Source organism: Arvicola amphibius, chromosome 6, assembly GCF_903992535.2.
Source record: "Arvicola amphibius chromosome 6, mArvAmp1.2, whole genome shotgun sequence".
Classification (NCBI taxonomy): domain Eukaryota; kingdom Metazoa; phylum Chordata; class Mammalia; order Rodentia; family Cricetidae; genus Arvicola; species Arvicola amphibius.
Window position 1 is genome coordinate 99,747,919 of NC_052052.2, and position 21,803 is coordinate 99,769,721.

Below are 21,803 nucleotides of genomic sequence, written 5' to 3' on the forward strand. Positions count from 1 at the left end.
AACCCAAGCACTGATGACTGTGGCTCAGGCTCGGGGCCCAGCAAAGCTACAATGGGATCAGCAACCAGAGCTCTGCTCAGATTAGCAAGGTTCTACCAGGCCTGGCAAGCATGCTCATGTTTCGGCCATAGTCACAGGCTGACTGTAGTCCCTGTTGGTAGGTAGCCAGAGCTTTCCACTCTTTGCAATGTGGTCCTCTACTTAAGGCTGCTTCCAGCATGGCAGCGGGCAGCTTGCTTTCCTCTGAGCCAGTGACGTAATTAAAAGTGAGGCGAGAGTTTCTCAGGTACCTCAAGTAGGAGCTCTCCAGCCTTGGCAGGCCAGCTGGGCAGGCTAGCGGAAATGGTGTCAGGATTGTTCTGTCTCCCGCTTTTGCCATCATTACAGCAGGGCGGTGTCTTGCCACAGCAGCATGGTTCTGCGGGGCCAGTGGCATTGGCGTGATGCAGTTTTCCACTCTGAGTATAAATACGTGACTCGGTTCACCAGTCCTTTACTGTTTGGGAGAATATGGACTAAGGCTATGGTAAATACCTTTGTAGCTAAATGTTTAAATGTTTGTGCCCAGCCTGGATGATGTTTTAGTGTACTGTGAAAGTCAAGCTTATAACCAGCTCTTAGCTATCAATAGAACGTTGTTAAACCATGCATGAAAGATTAGTGAAAGTTTTTGTTGTTTTGGTTGTCTTGGTTTGGTTTGGTTTGGTTTGGTTTGGGGGTTTTTTTGAGACACAGTTTCTTTGTGTAACCCTGGCTGTCTTGGAACTCACTCTGTAGACCAGGCTGGCCTCAAACTCACAGAGATCTGCCTGTCCCTACATGCCAAGTGCTGGGATTAGAGGCGTGCACCACCACTCCCTAGATAATGAGAATTTTTATATTAAATAATGTTTTTTAAATACTTAACTCTTTGAATCAGTCAAAACATAATTTTAGCAATTACACTTGAGAATAAATATCTTTGGGGCTTTCATGGAGTTTTTGATTTGTAACTTCCCAAATAATTAATAGACTCCATAGTAACTTTTAAAGATTGCTTCAGTTTGAATGACTATATTAAGTTGACATTCCTAGTTGTATCATAACACTATATTAATGCATACTGAATTTCTTAGTTAGGGTTTTATTGCCGTGATAAAACACCATTACAAAAGCAACTTGGGCAGGAAAGTGTTGTTCCATCTTATAGCTGTTCTCCATCAAATGGCACTCTTGCCAGATATACTAGTACCTGCTGAAATCCAAGCATCAGGAGGCTGGAGCAAAAGGGTTCCTGTGAGTTTTAGACTAGCCTGAGCTATACAGCAAGACCTTGTCTCAAAACAACGAAGAAAAGAGCAGCGTTTTTCAGACTCACCTTCTTGTCCTTCTCTGGGTTTCCTGTGGCAGGGCTGGGAAACCGTTTTATCAGCTCCTTGAGTCACCTGGCTGCCTCCTCTTTTCCCCTCCTTCCACTGGGCCTGCTGTAGTGTGGCTGAGGTTACCTTCGGAGTCAAAGACTGAACTCCTACGTGGTGCTTGTAAGAGCTTGGGCCATAGCATGGCACACAGTTCTCTTTGGAGCCAGGTCCTGTCTCTCCCTTCTTCCCAGTCACTGTGCAGAAGTACTGACACTTCCCAGACTTACTGAATCCCCTCTCAGGTCTTGTCACATCACTAGCAAACCCATCAAAGCTGTTCTGGTTCGTATCTCAAATGTTCTCCCTGTGTCTTGTGCTAAGAGCTTGGTTCTCAGTAGATGGTGCTATTGGAGGGGCTCACACCTTTAGGAGATAGGGCCCAGGGGGAGGAAGTAGGTCATTGGGGCATGACTTTGAAGGACTCTGGCCTCTTCTAATCCCTGGTTCCCAGCCACCATGAGGTAAGCAGCTTTGCTCTACTGTGTGTAATTCACCCCAGACCCAAGGAGCAACAGCCAGCTGACCATGAGCTAAAACTTGGTGAACTGTGAACCAAAATACATCTTTTCCCTTTTCAATTGTTTTTCTAAGATACTTTGTCACAGCTTTGTAAAGCTCACTGAAATCCCTTTCCCGGTGCCCTAGATATCACTGCCCCTTCTGCAGGCATGTGCCTCCATGATACTAGCAGTGTGTGGGGAAGTGACTGTGCTCCTGCTTAGCCATTGCCTGCAGTGTCCTGTCTACTTTTGTGTGGTTAGGAACAGTTCCTGGTTAAGGCCCTCATTGATCAGATAAGGGTGTTTGCAGCATTTTGAAAAATCAGAGTAGAGCTGAAGAGGTTGAGTTTCCAGCACCCAATAGGGCAAGTCAAACCATCTGGACCTAAAGCTCCAGAGGATCCAGGGATCCAGCGCCCTCTTCTGCCCTCCACAGGCACTTCACACATACACACAATTAAAAGTAAAGATGAATTCCTTTTTTAAAGTCAGAAGAATTTAAGATATAACTTTTGGAAACAAGATGAGAGAGACGTGTGTGTGTGTGAGAGAGAGAGAGAGAGAGAGAGAGAGAGAGAGAGAGAGAGAGGGAGGGAGGGAGGGAGGGAGAGAGAGAGAGAGAGAGAGAGAGAGAGAGAGAGAGAGAGAGAGAGAGAGAATGGTTAGGAGAATGGTTACAAAGGAACCACCCCCCAGCAAAATCCTGGTGCTTATGTCCTTACTATTCTTATTTCCCTCTTTCCTGCCTCCTTATTTATCAGATGAATGTATTTGAATACGGGTGAATAGGGCTGGGATATTAACACCTATGTTCCCAATGTGATGAAGCTTTCTGCAGAATTCGTTGCATGTCACATATGCCATGACAATGAATATATTAAAGAAGCATGCTCACCCTCATTAGTGTACTCTGCATATAGTTAACAGTAAAACTTTATTTAAATAATTTTTATGTCATGAGCTATAAAATGTCCCCCGAAATATTCCATGTCCTGATTGTGGAGCCCTATGAATGTCGTATTATGTGATAAAGAGGTGCTGGAGATGTGATCTAGAGTCCTTAGGTCGAGAGGTGAGCCTATCCAGATGGACCCGTTGTCATTGCCAGAGGCCTCAGAAAAGAGGGAGACAGAGTTAGAGGAGTTTATGGGGAGACCAGCGAGCAGGAGGAGTAATATGCTTAAAAAGTGAGGAAGGCGCTGTAATCCAAGGAGTACAGGTGCACACCGGATGCTAAAAAAAACATACCAGGAAGCTTCCCTTCCAACTCACCCTGCACACCTTGGTTTCAGCCCAGAGGAGCTGCTTTTGGTTTCTGACCTTCAGAGATAAGAGATTTAATCTGGAAAATATTATACTCTTTATTTTTGTGAGAAACTTGTTACAGCAGCCACAGAAAATGCATACCATATAGAAATCAGTAAAAAACCAAGGCACATTGTGGTAAAGTCTCTGAAACCTGAGGTAATCCTCATGATGTTAATCCTTTGTACACTGGGCCTCTTCACTATATGCTCGATCTGTTTCCATTAAAAGGCCTTTAAAATTGGCATTGACCACAGAAGACCTGGCAGCCAAGCTCCTCTTAATTACAGACTGACTGCCTGTACACAGAGCGAAGCCAACATCTGTATCATCACTCCAAAATAATAAAATTAATTAAAATGTGTTTTCAGAAAACTTTAAAATTGGACAGACAACTCAAAGAAACCATATGTTCTTCAACTTCCTCAATTCGACTGAAGTCTACATATTTTATAAGCTGTTTTGCTCTTGTATTTAATCATTAATATTATTTTCCTATTAAAATGTTTCAGTTAAATATAAAAGTTCCAGATCCTGTCTCAACAGTGCAATGGGAAGAAAATGCAGCAGGTTATTTCAAACCCATCCCATATATTTACTATAATGATCACTTGAAATCATTTAATTCTTTAAATTACTTTTTTTTGAAGGTAAATCAAAATAATTGCCAATTCCAAATTGTTAAATAAACAGAAAAAAACAAGTTATGAATCCATTAAGAAGTCTTTGCTTGAACCAGGATCACTTGGCTAGAGCCTAGAAGCTAAGCATGATTTTTATATTTTTAAAAGATTGAAGAAAGAATCAGAAAGTGGAGAGAAGGGGAGAATGGGAAGATGAGGCCAATGAGCACAAAGCTCCCTCATGTACACTAAGAAACTTCAGAAGTAAACTCTACAGCAATGTCAATATGGTTGACAATGAGGTGTTCTTAAATTTTGTTGAGAGTCCGTGTTGCATTGTCATCAAGAAAATGGTATCTGTGAGGTAATGGCATATCGTTTATTTTGATACACACATCAAACATCAAGTCATGCACCTTAAGTATACAGCTTTTATCTGTCAATTATACTCAATTAAAATGGAGACAAGTAAACATCAAAGAAAGATGTCAGAGCACATGAAAATCACATAAAATGCATAGACACATACACACACAACCCCTAAATGAAGTTTTGTTGGAATAAGGCCATGTTCATTTGTTGGTATGTTGTCTGTGAGTGTTTTCATCCTGTGAAACCCAGCGAGTATTGTCCCTGCAATACAGCTCACGTCCCCACAATCCAAAAGCTTTACTATCTTAAGTCTTTTACTGAATACTCTTGTGACTCCTGATCTAAACACCTTAGCTGAGGAAACTCTCTGAATTTACTACTACAATGCAGAAGTTTCTTTGTGCAGAAGGTACCAGGGTGCTGGCTCAGCTGCCACCTTCTTGTTTGCTGTCACCTAAGCAGACTCCAGCAGTTCCAGGAGTGACAGCTGGTACTCAGTGTAGGACTGGGACTCCCAGGGCTTTCACCGCTCTCTCAGTGTGGCTTCTGTGTGACAGATAAAGGCACATTTTTAATGCTGATCTAGTGAATTCATGTTTAACTCTGATGCAGACCTTGTCTTGAATGGATAACTGAACAAGTGCTCTTAGGAGAGATGTAGAGAAGTTCTCTTGATCCCACCATTAGAGGGGTCAGTATTTAATGTGGCCATTTAGTCATAGTTGCCTTTTAAAAGATTCTTTTTAAAGATCCATTTTATTATTTTTAAATGATGTGGGGGTGCAAGTGTGATGGTGGGGGGGTTTGTGGAGACAAGAAGACAGCATCTGTCCCCTACCCATGTGTGTGTGAGGAACCAAATGTGGGTCCTCTGGAAAGGCAGCCAGTGCTCATAACCACTAAGGCATCTCTCCAACACCCCCAGTTGCCTTTTCTTTAATGGTCACAGTTGTCTTTACTCTTTTTTTCTGCTTTTGAAGCAAGCAAAGAAATCCCCAGTATAAAGATTGGCATCTCTATATTTCAACCTCTGTTCATCAGAGTATGACCTAATAGATTAACATTTTTATCAGGACAAATGAATTGGTTCTTATTGACCACGTTACAACACTATATGTGTTGCATATATCACCACATATACTCTCGAAGGTCTCGAAGATGGTTTGTTTGAAGAAGCACAACATGCATGTTCTACATTGAAACATGTACACGTACACTCTCTGTGTGTTGTGTTGAAATGCCACTTGCAACATACATGTTCTACATTGGGACATTTGCATGTACACTCTCGTGTGCTGTGTTGGAGTACCACTAGCCTTATTCAGCAAAGGAGACTCTCTACTTGGTAGATGTTTGTCCTATCTTGTGAGGCATTAGCAGGATTCTCTAACTTCAGATCCTCTCATAGGCTGTACCCTATGGCCCATGGAGGTGGTAACTGGTTGGTAAAGCGAGCAGTGTCCACACTTTGTGAGCTATGTGCAAGAGCCAGTTTGGCCTTTGATATAAGCAGTTTTCCTTCCCACCCCTGGGAAAGAAAGTTGGTCATGGCAAATGTGTGTTAGCTGGGGCTTTCTGGACAGTGAGGGCCAATTGTGTCCACTCCCTTTTCTGGACGTTTATTCTTTCCTTAGTGTATAACTAGGGCAGCAGATGGCTTTCTGGAATATGGGCTTGTTTGACTTGTTGCCCTAGGGAATGGTCATGTATGAATAAGCAAACCAGGTCAGTGATTTGAATTGAAAGTGACTGATACTGAGTAATCAAAACATCAATGTTTTAGATTTGGGATTTGTATTTCTGCTGTTCAAGGGTCACTTCATTTATTTGAACCCTTTTACTCTGGTGAAATGACAGACAGAAAAGCATACGCTGAGAGTGAAGCTATGCTGTAGAATCCAGTTTTAACTGCCTTCCCAAACAGCAGGCAGAGTATATGTGGGTTGCTATAGAGATGGTGGCTACTGAACCGGCCTCTCATCACATATGGTGCATCCATAGCAGGTACTTAGGAATACTGCCATAATTGCCCTGTGAAGCAGGTCTGTCTCCCTTGGGACCTGGCTGCTGATGACATATGCTGGAGGCTAGCAGTCTTTTAGTTAAGTCCTGGCCAGTTTGCCCCCTGGAGGTGAAGTTTATTTAAAATGCATATCCATTTCATTTATTTGTCAATGCAGGTCCATTGATGTAGCAAGAATATTGTAGGGGTGTTGTTTGGAGGATTATGTGTATGGGTGGGTAGAAGGGAATGAGAAATGTCTGCACCATTCTCTCAAATTTGATGCGAACCTAAAACTGTTCTTTAAAAAATGAAGTCAAAATCATTTTATATGCCCCTCTGACCTCAAGTTTGATCAAAGGGTTATCTAGGTCACTGAGAGTAAGTTAGAGACTGCCAAGGACTTGCTTAAATGTGTTTTTCAAGGCTGACCCAGAATTCTGACATGGAGAAATAGATACAGATATTTAAAATCATGTACATATTAAACCATATTTCTAGATTGAGGATCTCAGTTTGTTGTGGTTTGACTGACTTACAGGGATACACTGTGCTATAACAGTTAGAAACGGAGATGTCTACTTTTCTAACAGTTTAAATACATAATTTTATGTGGCGTTAATTTTAGAACTATATACACTACTCTTTTTTCCTGGAAGAACACATGTGACAATTAAGGGTGTTGCACAAAGGAAGGAGCTGGCTTACCTAAGACTGATATCAGTATATTCCTAAGAAAGACAAATAGGTCATTTCTCAGGGAAACCTACAGTGGAGGAACAAAGAGATGTCCTCATTGTGTAGCAAGGGTGACCTTGAACTTGTGACCTTCCTGCCTCTGCCTCCAAGAGCACCTGATTTTTGGAATGCTGGGGAACTGAACCTAGGGACTTGTGCATGCTAGAGAAAGGCCTCTGCTTTCCCAGATATGAAAACCAGCCTGAGAGGGAACTGGGTTTGATGAGATTTCTAGGTGGGAAGGGGATAATTCGTCTGCAAAGAGAGCTGGTAGAGCTGGCGTGGCATTAAGGTAAATGCTGAGAGCCCATTAAAAACTTTGTCTTGACAAAGATCCTGGGGCAGGGCACAGACGGACAATCTGCTTTGGTTTTTGAGACTAAGATGGGGCGGGGCGGGGGGTTCATTGCTATAGATCTATTAGCATCCCATTGCAAAGTTCTGCCCCTAAGGATGGGAGCTGGAGTTAGTAATACTTGTGCTGTCCTGTGGCATGATCTAAGAAGACAGACAATTGTTTTGCAACGTTGCCTAGGAACTCAAAAAACAGCCTTGTAATTGTCATGCATTGCTAAGCACTGTTAAGGCTTTTGTGTTGGTGGCCTCCTTGGAAGGATGATTTTCAGAAAATTAGTTCTTGGGTAGCTGTGGTTTGGGGCATTTTTGTTTGAAAACTCTATTCTTAGGGTGTTGGTTTTCTTAAAGTATCACTTTGTGTAGAACTAGAATTTACCATGCTTAGATTTAACCAAAACCATTTTGGGCAAGCCTGACAAATGAGTATTGCCTGCTTTTGTGGTTTGAGAGTTTACAAATCAGTCCTTCCCTGTATTCTGTGACAGTTACCCATTAGCTACCACTGATGGAGCTGGTGGGGGTGTGGCAACTGCATATCCTTCAATTGGCGTTTCCACTCCAGAAAGCATCTAGGCCTTTCAGAGTCTGCTTTTGGGCCTGGGTTTTCAGCAGATATTTGATGTTTGCTCAGCAAGCCTAAGTGAAAAATAACTAGGACATTAATATCCCTAAGTTATTTTAGAGTTGTTGCTGTTGCTTGAAACGTCTCATGTACCCCAGACTGGCCTCAAGCTTGTTACATAGCTGAAGATGGCCTTGAACTTCTGATTGTGCGGACTCCACTTCCTGAGTGCTGGGATTTCAGGTGTACTGTACCACATCCAACTTACGCTGAGGATTGAACCAGGGTTTTATGAATGCCAAGCAAGCAAGCACTCTATATCAACTAAGCTACACACCCAGCTGACCAGATGTGTGTGTGTGTGTGTGTGTGTGTGTGTGTGTGTGTGTGTGTGTGTAACATTTATGTGCAGATGTTGGTTAAGGACAGAAGAGAGTGTCAGACCCTTGCAACTGGAGTTACAGTTAAGATACCCAGTATGGAGACTGGAAACTAAACTTGGGCCTTCTGCAAGAACAGCCAGTACTGTGAACTACTGAGCCATCTCAAGCCCCCAGATACATACATATGTGGTGGGTGTGTGTGTGTGTGTGTGTGTGTGTGTGTGTGTGTGTGTACATAGATATACTTTTTTGAGACAGAGTTTCTCTGTAGCTTTGGAGTCTGTCCTGTAACTTGCTCTGTAGACCAGGCTGGCCTTGAACTCACAGATCCACCTGTCTCTGCCTCCCTAGTGCTGGGATTAAAGGCGTGCGCCACCACTGCAGGGTTCAAACCCCCAGGTATTTTTAGCATACATTTACACCCACTTCCTTTCACTTGAGAGAGGAATTACAAAGTGAAGGTCTCTTTGGTGGGTTTATACAGGTCGTCCACAGTTTCTAGCATTGCAGAGAAAACAGGGAACTACAGACTAAGCAGTCACAACAAACTGGACCTGAACGTCCACTCCTCGTGGTGTCTGAGCTAGATCTAGTTACTTAGCCTTAGTGGGCCTCTGACTTCACATCTATGAAGGAGTACAGTAGCCAGAGTCCCTATGCCATAGAAATGTGATTAGCAATAAGCTACAGCAGGGTCAGGAACTTAGGGAAATCCTTCCTAGCTGCACCCCCTCCTCCTCTCTCCTCCTCCCCCTCACCCCCATCTTCTCCGCCATCTTCTCTTCCTCTTCTCCCTCCTCTCCCTCCTTTGCCTCCTTCTTCTCTTTCCCTCCTCTCTCTCTCATCCTCTCCCTCCTCTTCCTCTCTCACTCCTTCACCTAAGCGCCCTCACTGTTCTAATCATTACTATTAGTCCATATATAGGTTGCTGTTTTTTTCCTGCAGTGTGTGAGAAAGAGGGGCAGCCGCTGGAGCCTATAATTCTGTTAGTGCTGCATTCCAGTCTCCCCTCAGGACGAGTCTCTGGGACACTCCAACCACCTAGCCCAATGTCAGCGCCCATGTTCTACTGGGTGTTCCATATTCACTGTCTGAAGTTGAACCTCCAAACGACTCCTGAGCTCAGGATAGGTGGTCCCTTGTGCAGGACATGTCTCATGTGAACTGACTCTTCATCTCTGCTCCTTCCAGTCAGTTGAGCACCACTGGCTTCATGGCCACCTGTGCCACCATCTTCTCTTCACAGGTGTAAGACTTCGAGTCATACAGAACCTACCAGTCCACCATGAATGGGTGACTGTGGTTCTTCCAGCCTCTCTCTTGGGTCACCCCCTCTAAAATCGTCTGTGTGTGCGCATTCATAGGCACACAAGCACACAGAACAAGCTCAGCACATTCAGACTGTGCCACATTGCAAGTTCTGGCAGAAGTACCCCTGCTAGCGCCGCCATATACCACACAAATATGATCATCACAACAGCCCACACATTTCAGAAATGCAGTATGAAGTTACTCACAGTTAAAGGGGAAAAAAAAAGAAAGGCCACAACTAAAAAAATTTGGACCCAACAAAAGTTTAATGTAGTCACTTCACTGGGTATATCCATTAATAAGACAAATATTTCTATAAGCCAGTGTCTTTCATTGTTTTCAGACCAAGCCTGAGGTGGGGATCTCATCTTTCCTATCAGACAACAGCTGGAACAGCCCAGGGAGGGCCTAGGGCACACAGTGTCCAGGCCTGGATGTGGAGAAGAGGGGGTGCAGACTACAAATCCTCCTTTCCTGAGATACAGATCTCTGTGCACGGGAGAGTTCTCCACTGAGTGTGCAGTTATCTGGGGGTGCAAAGCAAAAGCCACTTGCGCTCCTACTTTGTTCAGCCCATCTGACACTTTGGGAATCTCTATCTGTTGTCTTTTAATTTCTGCCAATATTTAAAAAGCAAACACGGACTTGCCTTGGACTTCTAAGCCTGGATTTCCTTTTTCACAAATTGAACAAGTACCAGGGAGATGGCTCAGTGGGAAACGTTACTTGCCACCAACTTTCCGGCTGGAGTTCAGTCCTCAGGCCACATGGTGAGAAAGAACTGACTCCAGCAAGTTGTCCTGTGACATCCATAGAGTGCCATGGTGTTGGTGCACACGTAAAATACAGGTAAAAGTAGAGAGATGACTCAGAAGCTAAGAGCGCTTGCTGCTCTTCTGGATGACCTGAGTTTGGTTCCCAGCACCCACTCAGGTGACTCACAAGGCACTATGAAGCCATGTCCAGGAAACAGGACTCCTCTGGCCTCCATGGATCCCTCACATGCCTTTTATCCCATCACACAGACACATACATATACATATAAATAAAAATAATTTTTACAATAAATAAATATGATGAAAATGTAATTGAACAATTCGTTTGTCTAGCTTCCCCCCCCCTTTTTATGTGGGTGTTTGGCCTACAAGTATGTCTGTCCACCACAGCGCCCAAAAGAAGGTGCCAGATACCCCGTGACTGGAGTTACAGATGGCAGTGAGCGCCATGTGGGTGCTTGCGATCAAACCCGGGTCCTCTGGAAAAGCAGCCAGTGCTCTTACAATCTCTCCAGCCCCACAGCATGCATTTATTGGACATCATCCTCATGCCGGCCCTCTCGGCTGCAGGCTCGGAAATAAAGCAGTGAAGCAAACTGACTCGGGAAATGTTCCTCTGTCAAGGTTTTTGTTCTTAAATGAGGCGGTAGAGCCTTGTGCTTGAATGAAGTGGGGACCACAAGACAGTTAAACAGTGTTGTCAGAGGAGTGGAGAAGCTAGTCAGAGCCTGTGGAGAGGATATGTGATATCCTAAAGACACCTACAAGCCTTCTCTGGAACGTTATATGGGCAGAACAGGCTGGGATACCATGTTGCACCCCAGGGTCTTGATTTTGAACCAGTTTAGCCTCACACACAGGCGCCTTGTGGCTGAGTACTACTTTCCATCCTACAACATGCTTTCTTGCTCATTTGACCCTGTCAACCCCTGGTATGGCCTGCCAAGGGCTGAACTACTTCCTGAACAGATCATAAAGAATACTTACAAAGGCGCTTTCACACGTGGCCACATTGTAGGAAATAGCATCAGGGTTATTTTAGGAAGTACTCCAGCCCTAAAAGGTCTTCATATCTGAAGACTTTGCAGCTGGAAATGCAGTTCACAGGTGAGTGGCCTGACATTGCCCAGGAACTTGTTGAAACAGCCCCCTTGGGCTTTCGTCCAGATGTACTGAACCACAGACAGGCACACATACACCTCAGTCTTTGAAGATTCTTTAGCAAGCTGTGGCGATAAATGCCCTACCATACATGCAGCTTCCCTGTTGTGCCGTCTTTTATTCCAAGCCATTTTTCTTAACACTGAGGACCACGGTCCTTTCTACTAACACTGAGGACCACCATCCTATCTACTAACACTGAGGACCATGGTCCTGTCTACTAACACTGAGGACCACGGTCCTGTCTACTAACACTGAGGTTCACGGTCCTGTCTACTAACACTGAGGTTCACGGTCCTGTCTACTAACACTGAGGTTCACGGTCCTGTCTACTAACACTGAGGACCACGGTCCTGTCTACTAACACTGAGGTTCACGGTCCTGTCTACTAACCCCACTTGCTCCTTTATGACTGTCATGGTGGGATTTGCTAATTGCTAGGTAGGAACATAACATAATGGGTAATAAGCAAAATTTCTCTCAGGTAGGGCTAATTAATTTCATACTTTAGTGGCCTGCATTCTTGAAATCTCTATGTGCCTGTTGTAAATGGAGGATTTTCACTATGTTGTATCAGCATGACCATGCATCTGGTGCTTCTGGCTAGGTCTATAAGCTCTTTAGCCTTTCAAAATCCTTGATGTTTCCCACTATGGCTCCTCTCCCAAAAATTATTTCTTAACTCATCAAGCCCTTAAAGGGGAAGACAAAGAGCTGCTTAGGTTCAGTTCATTTTTAAGATTAGCCACATACAGTGGTACTTGCCTGTAATCCAAATCCCTGACCAACTTGGGCATGTGTAAGACCCTTGGCCAGATCTCCAGCACAAAAATAAACTAAGTAATTAAATAAATATTCTAATTTAGCTTTAAAAATCTCAGGGACCTGGGATTCAACTAAGCTAAGTTAAAACACTTGTTCTGCGAACTTGATGACCTGGGCTCAGTCTCCAGAATCCACATCAAAAGCTAGATACGGGCGCACACATCTGTGATCCCGGAATTTCTAGGACAAGATGGGGGTGGAGCTAGTAGAATCTGCCAGAAGCTCTCCAGCGAGCTTGGTGTAGGAAGCAGCAGAAATGAGAGACCGTGTTTCAACAAGGTTGAAGACTCCCAAACATTTATCTGCTAACCCCAATACAGGCACTATAGTACACACATGTTCAAACACATGTATCAACATACGAAACTAAAAACTTTTTTAAAGGTAATCTCTTCCTCAGAAACTACCATAAAATATTAAAAGCATGTGACTATAGTCTAGTGATTGCTAGAGACCCTACCCCATCTTACAGATAAGCATGAGGTGTCCTATTTGATGGTTACTAAAGGTAACAATAATTACAGTTAAATGCCGCTACCATGTGAAGAACCCATAGCTCTTCACACATGGTGAACCTTGCCAGCTAAGCGCATAACAAAGTCACTTCCAGAAGATGAAGGTACTCTTTCAACACATCACCCATTCTTGAAAATATTTCTTAATCTTTCAATGGTGTGTAGTTTAGCTCTTAAGGATAAATCAGACAAAAAAATATCAAATTTGGATTCAGAGTGACACTGTTTGAAATTGGGTTGACCTCCTGCCCTTACACTGCCTGGACACATTATTCTAGACAGCATTTTGCTAAGGGGATGGTAACAGAGTGCTGAACATGGCAAACTGGGCATGGCAATAGTAAAGGAGCAGAACTTGATAGCAAGAACATGGCATATAAGAAAGGCACAGTGGGGCTGGAGAGATGGCTTGGAGGTTAAGAGCACTGGCTGCTCTTCCAGAGGTCCTGAGTCAATTCCCAGCAACCACATGGTGGCTCACAACCATCTATAGTGGGATCTGGTGTCCTCTTCTGGCCTGCAGGCACACATGCAGGCAGAACACAGTATACATAATAAATAAACCTTATTAAAATAAGAAGAAAGGCACAGTGAGTATGTGGGCAATAGAAGAGCTATTTATCATAAGAGCAACCAGTCATCTCCAGAACCCTCAATTCTGTGTTCCTAGGGGCACTGAACCTAGAACTGCTATTGATCATGACCATGACCTCAAGTTTTCAAGGGAAAAAATGTGAATCATAATTACATGTACTCTTTGGTATTTGTGCCAAACCTTCTTCTCAAATGTTGGCAGGTACAGAAGAATAGCCTCATGGGAAGGAGACTTAGCTTCCATTCCTATGAACAGCCTACCTTTGCCTGTTTTCTGTACTCATTTTTGCTCAAGATTCCATTAGAAATGGTTCAAATGACTTTAAAGCCATTTTCAAATGGATTAGCTAGAAATTGATTAGCCAGCCTTGCAGCATCTCTTTCCTCGATGCTGGCAGAGGGATCACATGACAGTGCCAACCACAGGTTCATGTCAGAGCAGAGAGGCACATGTCACCTGCTGACTCCTGAGATACTTGCTCAGCAGCCAGGTGGATGCAGCTGCACCTGTGTGGCTTCTGCACATTAAAGCCACCCTGCCTGGGGCTGGCAACGCACTAGAAAGTGTAGGCCTTGCCTGTCTGCCATTAACAAGTGACAGCCTTGATCTCTGTGTCTCCCAGCAGTAGTCTCAACTGCCTGCATATGGAGAGGACACAGAAGGAGCAGTTATAAGCCTTAAAGGGAAGCCATGGAAAGAGGTTGAGAAGGAGCAGGCTAGGGGAAGATAGAAAAACAGACCAGAAGAAGTGGGCCCAGAGAGGCCAGGCAGTGTTGTACATTGCGGGCTGCTCTGTGGTTGGATCCCAAAGGTGAGAATCTTCACCAGGACAGCCCTTTCACAGAGACAATGTTCAGTAGCACCCAGAGCCACCCTGAAGGTGGCCTCACCAAGTGACAGATGGATCTTTCTTCCATTCATAAAGTAGGAAAACCTGGCACCTGCCTTATGCTGTCTGCGCAGGACTGGTGTCCACATGAGCACACATGGAAGCACCATTTCGAGTACCTGCTCAAAGTACCCAGCTACCTCAGAACATCACTCAGCACAGGACCCTTTGACGAGCTTTGTCCTCTCTGCCATCGGTTTCACTTGTAAAGAATCCAAGTCTTGTTCCCACCTTAAAGACAATCATCACTTCTGTGCACCAGTGTACAAGTGGGAAACCCTCCTGCTGCTGCCCGGGTGGGAAATCCTCATCATCCTACCACAGCAGCAGGGTCTCAGTGATGAGAAGCATATGTTTCCAGTACACAGTTCATTAGTCCTTGTGTTTCCTATAGCCTTCCCTCACACACACACAAAAAACAAAAACTTGGAAAATCCTCTTGCTAGTAACAGCACGATCGAATCCCACAGCAGCATCACACCTTTGTCGCTGTCTGTGTGTGCATTTGATAGAAAGCACGCCCAACTGAACGACTCTTCCATGGCTGGCTGTGTTCCCTGCCACGTTAGTCACACTCCTGCTACGATAGCTTTCCTGTCGACCACGCCCAGCCTTCTTCAGAGGGAGACGAATGCTATTTTTTGGATTGTGTCTCTAGGTCCCACTCAGTGTGGAGTTCCTGCTTTGTAGATATTTGAAGGCACGTAGCAGAAGACAGAAGATAGAAAACACATAGGTCCGCATTCTCAGAGCTGGTAATCTATTGGAGATCAGAATTAAAACAGCACGTCTACAACATTTGCCTTGGGAAAATTATGATACAGTAAATGCTTTTCCTAGGAATGAAGAGATGTAGAATATGCAGATGTGCGAGTTCTCCTCAACCTCAGATTTGCATCTTTTAGAACAGAGGGAAACTCTATGAGTTATAACTACAATGGCAGTCAGTCATAAGGACCAGCTAGGCAGGGACTAAGCAGAGGGCACAGGACCATAATTGGCCTTTGTTTACAGGTTCCCATAGCTTCCCGTTGTTAATGGTATTTATTTCAAGGTCTGTGCAGGCAAATGCAAAGTTTCTTCCCGGCCTTGGCCCATCTGACATCTCCTGTTCATCTTGAACCTGTCTGTTCTTCACTTGGTCCACTGTTTCATGCTTCTGCATGCTGTTCCTTCCGTGGGTGCCGTCTTCTCTGTCCTGGCTCCCTCCTCATCTGTTATCCTTACTGAGAAGCCCTACTCCAGGTGACACTATTCTCTTGATGTTCTTCCAAAGAACTTTGTTATATCTTTAGCAGATGGCCTTTCTGTATGCGGCTGGCACCAGCACTGTCACCATCAGGCTGAATCTTCCAAGCTGGAACAGGGACCAGTGAGCGGGGCAGTAGATATGGGTGTGGGGTGTTGATAATACCTCCGTCTACTTGGATGGCCTCAAATGTAACTCAGAGGGATTCTTCAAGTTCGTTTTGGTTGATTTTCTTGTATTGTAAAAGGCAACTCAGGCAGAATTGGTGTTTGTTTATGAATGAACAGGCTTTAGGACTCAGCTTCCAGCTCTTGCCTGCTGGATCCCATTTAGTACCCACCCCATCTGAACAGCAATGACTCAAACATCTAATCTTGGGAAAGTGCAAACCAAAGAATGCATGGCTGCATCCTGGCTCATCCAGAGATGCTGCGTGCTGTGCTGGAGGAGAAGCACTTGCGTGGGAGTGGGTAAGGCGTGTGAGTTATGGCAGAAGAAGAGGATGAGGGGGTGATGGAAGCAGCTGAAAATTTCCATTCTTTTCTTCTGGGGAAACTTGCTTGCCTAGCAGAGAAACCCTTCTCTTGACTATATTCAGTGTCTTCTGTTTCTATTTCCCTAGAAGCCATGCAGGACTACTGGTTCTCTCTGAGGCTAAGTGATCTCTGAGCTGGCCTGATTCATGATCCAGGCAATGAGTCTAAACTGAGCATCTATGGCTTCACACTAGTTTTAGAAACCTGTTAGCTTATATCGTGCTCTAACTTGAACCAAAATCACCTCCAGCCATGATTTATCCTGTTGCATTTGAAGGTCGCGAATGCAGAACTCTTCCTATGCCTGGCTTGCCCTGCCTTGCTGCCTTGTGTTGCTGCTGTGCCGAAGAGCGGGGGTATGAAGTGGGAAGCATCACCAGGCACCTTTCCACCCTCTCCATTTGAGTGTTGCCATAGCAACTAATAGTGCCTAGAAGCAGCCCAAGTATTGCTTTGTTTTGTTTTGTTTCTTCCTTTAGCATGGAAAATCTACTTTTGCCTTAGTAATATGTGAACCTGTAATTTGAGGGCATAGGGTAAAATATTTGGCACACTTGATTCAATGAGGCCTATAGTACTCTGGGATCGACCGTGTGGTGGTTTCAGGTGGTCCATGATTGTAGGAGTGGGGAGGGCTCAGAAGGATCCCTGTGTGTACAGCCCATGGCACCATGTTGGTTCAGGAGAGATATGCAAGCCTTGAGAGGACTGAGATGGCTGCTACTTACTCTTACCTTCTGCCTACAGTGGCCATCAAAGGCCTCAATCTAAGGTTCCTGCAGGGAGTGAGCACTGTTGCCATTTGGGCTAGGAAAGAGCCCAGAGGCGTAGAATGAGTTTATTGCTATCAGTGAGCCTTCGCCTGCAAGCTTTAGGGAGGAGCAATGTCATCATTCTCTAGGAAGGTCTATGGGAATGGTGCATGATAGAGCAGAAGAAATAGCCCCAGCCTTGGAGTCAGCCAGACCCAGATCCCTTTGAGCTATGCTCCCAGCACCCAGGCTTCAATCTCCGCATCTCCATAAAAGGAAATGAAATCGTATGGTATGGAGTTGTTGTGAGAGTTACAGACAGTGAATGGAACCTATATACTGTAGGAAGCTACTACATAGCTGATTTTCCTTTTTAAAGTTGTTGCCTGCACCGGACTTACTCAGAGTATGCAAAGGTGGCATTGATGAATAGATGTTTTTAAATTTAGGGCTGGGGTTGTGATTCAGCGGTGGAGTAATTACCTAGCATCCCTGGCACTCCCAACATAGATAAGAGAGTAATAAATAAATCTTTTCTAAATAATTGAAACATAGCCTTAAGTGGGGATAAGAACTGTGTTTATTTGCTTGAATGTAAATACGATAAACAGCTCTGGGCCCTCCTTTCCCACCTCTACCCGCCCCTAGCACACAGTGTCCTTGTTCTGTGATATTTCTGAACCGCAGCGGCTTCTGCCCAGATTTTCTGTGTTTGGAAAGAGTAAGGGTTGATAAAGCGGCTGAAACTCATTTAGTTGATAAGACAAAAAAAAAAAACTGTTCACCTTTCTCTGAAGGAGAGTTACAAAGACTTTCTACAGAGACTTGTGTACGATCTTCAGGTGACAATGTGACTATCTAGGTTAGTCATCCTCAACCTTCCTAATGCTGTGACCCTTTTATACAGTTCCTCATATTGCTGTGACCCCCAACCATAAAATTATTTTGTTCCTACTTCATAATTATATTTTTCTACTGTTATGAAGTGTACTGTCAATATCTGATATGCAGAATAACTGATATGCAGCTCCTATGGGCATCGTGACCTGCAGGTTTGAGAACCACTGGTCTTGGCTATCCAGCGAGTTGTTAATGTGGCATTTCAAGTGACTTTTATAAACATTTATGCCTGCAATAGGAGTTTCCCAAGTGCCCTGCTGAATTTCTTTTCTGAATCCCACAGGAACGTGGCTAAAGAGTGGTCTCGGCCTTGTGCACCAGGAAGGCAGCCAGCTTACGTGGACATACATTGCTCCCCAGTTGGGGTACTGGGTGGCAGCTATGTCTCCTCCTATCCCAGGTAATACAAAGTCAACAGTTGCAGTGATCAGTGGGGTTTTTTGGGGGTCCAGGATCAGTATTCATTTAAAAATAACTTCAATGGGCAGTTCGTATCATATTTTAAAACATCAAATGATAGAGAAAGGCTATTCTGTGGGGTGGGAGTAGTAGATGGAACTTTCCCATGGAGGTCAGACACAATGCGTGGAAATGGTCCCACCCCCAGTCCCGTTTGGCTCGGCCAGCTGCCATAGGGGATTCTTAAATGAAAATGTACAGGGTGTGACCTCCTCCTAATGCCTGAAACAACTGTAGCCTTTGTGTGTGTGTAACTTGAGGCCAAGCACTCAGCAAGAAGCCGCTCCTGGGGACTTCTTGAGGCAAATGCTTGGGTTAGCATTTCTGAACACCTTAAATACAAGCCATCTGCCCAGTGTTCAAAAGAATGATCTCCTCAGGATATGTAGATTGACTCCTATTTAGGACATGACATATACATGTGCGTATGTATATGTATACATATATGTATATATACTTAGCATAATCCCAGTGGTCTCTCAGAATAATGTGCTTCTCGTAAGAATTCTTTCTAGGGATAGCTCCCATAGCTGCCTTTAAAAGCCATGCCACCTGGGTTGAAACTCCGCTTTCCTCAGCAATGTTTATGCTCAGAGTACACCTTGGTTCTTGTTTTGTGTTGTTTCTAACACATGTTAAAACACATGCAGTTCTAGACGAGATTGAGGTAGGTTAAAGACAAGCTTGTGATCACCTTCAGTGCATTCCCAAATGAAAACTCAAAACATGTTAGCAATGGAACTAATATTGAACCAAGAAAATAAGAGTGTAGAGGCAGGTGTTGGAAAACCTTTCACACAGACACCACGTTCCCATCGGAGAAAATATACACTCCTGAGAGCTTTCCTCAGAGGTAACTGTTCTCACAGCATAGCCAGCAGGAGCCTGGGACGGAAACACCCCGTTTCCCTAATGTGAAGACTCAAAAAGTAAACTAAGGAAAAGAAATGCGTTGGGTACCAGAGTAACAGCCACAAAGTCCAGGTATTAAAGTGAACCTTTTTTAAAGATAGATTTCAAACAACCGTGGCTGTCAATTTTCCCCCCATGCAGCAGATTAATATTAATATATGCTATTATAAAGAAGAAAGCAAGGGCTGCTCAACACAAATCTCCAGGCATTTCTACGCAGTGAAAGCAGCAGCTCAGAGCTGTGAAAAGCAACCCCAACCCAGTCTCTGGTGTGAGGATGGGGATGCATACGTGGGTAACGTCACCACCATCGCTTTTATTAAGATACACTGCAGTGGTGCTGTGCCTCCCTGAGCCCCAAACCAAGAAAACAACAACTAGGGTTTCCTTCTTTAGTTCTGTGCTTAAATGGGAACTGAAGTCTAGCTGTGAGTTTTATGAAGATTTCTTTTGGCAGAGGCTAAAATAATTACATTATGAGTGCTTAACAAACCAAAGTTTAGTTCCTCGAGAATGGTTTTGTTTTATATGCCCAAAGTTGTCCCCCACCACACACACCCTTCTCTTCTCTTTTTTTCTATATGAAGGATCAAATCCGATGTCTTCGAATGTTGCTTGTGTGTTAAAATGCCCTGGGAACAGTCAAGGTAGTGTGGCGTCATTCAGGCCACTTTCCCACCCCACGAGCTGTGCATATTTCAGGGAGGATTTCGTTCTCTTCTGGACTCAGGAAATATCACTGATTCTAAAACCTGGTTAACTTCCTTGGATTCACTTGTCATTGGGAAGATTTGAGCGAGGAGTTCTTACACAAGCTCCTGTCATTCACGCACAAGTAGGGCAGAGGCAGAAGCACTGAAAGTTCAAGGCCAGCCAGGCCAGGCAGGGTTTATAGTGAAACCTTATAGGAAAGGAGACAGAGGGAAAACAGGGGAGAAGGGGAGGAAATGAGAATTTGTCTCCTTAAAAATATTTCTGAAAAATCTGTTCATTGAATGTCAAAAAGAAATTTTTTAATAAAGCAAATGTGTGCTTAATTATAAATAATATGAAGCCACTGCATCCCTTCTGTGCACTGCAGAACACAGGACAAGAATAAGTGCCTAAGAATTGTCATCCAGAGGTTTTGTCATCAGTCCATTGTGACTTAACAGCTTTATATTACTCCTAAAATTATGAGACAGATTTAGATTACCCTTGAACATCAAGAACATAACTTACATATGCCCCTTGGGGTTCTTTACAATGTAAATTAAAATTTGTTGTTGTATGTTTCTTGGAATCTTATCTTTCAGTGCTGAAGAGGACTATGGGCATGAAAGCTTAGCCTTGTTAAAATAAATAAATAAACAAAAAAGATGATGTGGATGACTGTTTTAAATGGGAAAGCATCTTGGTCACACATGACTTTTTAATGTCACTGTAAATTTATATTATATATTTAAAGTGATTCATTCAGGCAAAGAGGTAATAATTACCCAGGAAAAGTGAGAATGAAATCGTTGCCATTTTCTCCTACCTTGTAAAGTCCCCAGATACTTGGTTCATCTCTTAAATGAGAATCTACTCCATGGTTTATCCTATATTCATTTTCCTTTATTAAAAGATCATGTATTTAGAATGCTGAGCATGCTGCTGAGAGAGGCTCGCTTCTCCACTAAGTAGGAAATAAGAGCATTTCATCCTTGAGCATCGGGGCTGCGGGCCACTGGAGTGCTGGTGGTCATCACAGACAAGAGGGGTGGTGCCTCAAGTGCATAGTCCAAGGGGTGCCTCTGCCTGGTCACTGCTCTGACCCTTAGGCAGGAGGCTTTTTAAAAAGTCATTATATTCTCAACTTATTATCGCTATTCTTATTTGAAGGAATTCAAAGCTCTAAAATGAGGTTTTCTGACCTTCTAGGTCCCGTTGTGACACAAGACATCACCACGTATCACACGGTGTTTCTTTTGGCCATTTTAGGAGGAATGGCTTTCATTCTTTTGGTTTTGCTGTGTCTCCTTTTATATTATTGCAGGTAAAGTGTTACCATTTTGGCAATATTTTTGTTTAATGTATAATTTCTTGTGCAATTGGTATTTGGAAGTCTTTCTTCTTTTTCTTTTTCTTCTTCTTCCTCTTCCTCCTCCTCTTTCCTCTTCTTCTCCCCCCTCCCCAACCATGCTAGGTTTTCTCATGAAAGATCACTTAGCACTCAAACATGTAATCTAAGTTGCAAAGAGCCAACAGGTTATGTGATAATGTAAACATTTAGGGTATGTTCAGATAATGCTAAGAGAGTCATAAGATCTTAGGGGTTGGGAGATGCCTCAGTGAGTAAGGCTCTTTTTGTGCAAGCATGGGGCCCTGAGTTCAGATCCCTAGCACCCATGTAAAAAGATGAATGTAGCTACACTCACACCAGTCTGTATTCCTAGTGCCATAGGGGACTAAGACAGGAAGGCTTGTTGGCTGCCAGCCTCACTCCGGATTCTTTGAGAGATTCTAGAATAAGGTGGACAATGACAGAGAACACTTAACATCCTCCATCCTACACATATGCAACACACACACACACACACACACACACACACACACACACACACGATGTTTAACAAGGGCTTGGGAAATAGCTCAGTAAAGTATTTGCTGTACAAGCATGAGAACATAAATTGGAGTTTCAGAAGCCACATACAAAAGCC

At 43.8% G+C, this 21,803-nt stretch overlaps 1 protein-coding gene across 2 annotated transcripts in view; it reads left to right on the forward strand.

Moving 5' to 3' along the window:
- Fam171a1 (family with sequence similarity 171 member A1) overlaps nt 1–21,803 on the forward strand; it is a 116,972-nt gene that overhangs the window by 91,662 nt on the left and 3,507 nt on the right. For both annotated transcript variants that reach the window (XM_038333616.1, XM_038333615.1), the window contains exons 6-7: nt 18,035–18,151; nt 21,025–21,139. In XM_038333616.1, coding sequence (XP_038189544.1) covers nt 18,035–18,151; nt 21,025–21,139 — 232 coding nt within the window. The remainder of the gene's footprint in view (nt 1–18,034; nt 18,152–21,024; nt 21,140–21,803) is intronic.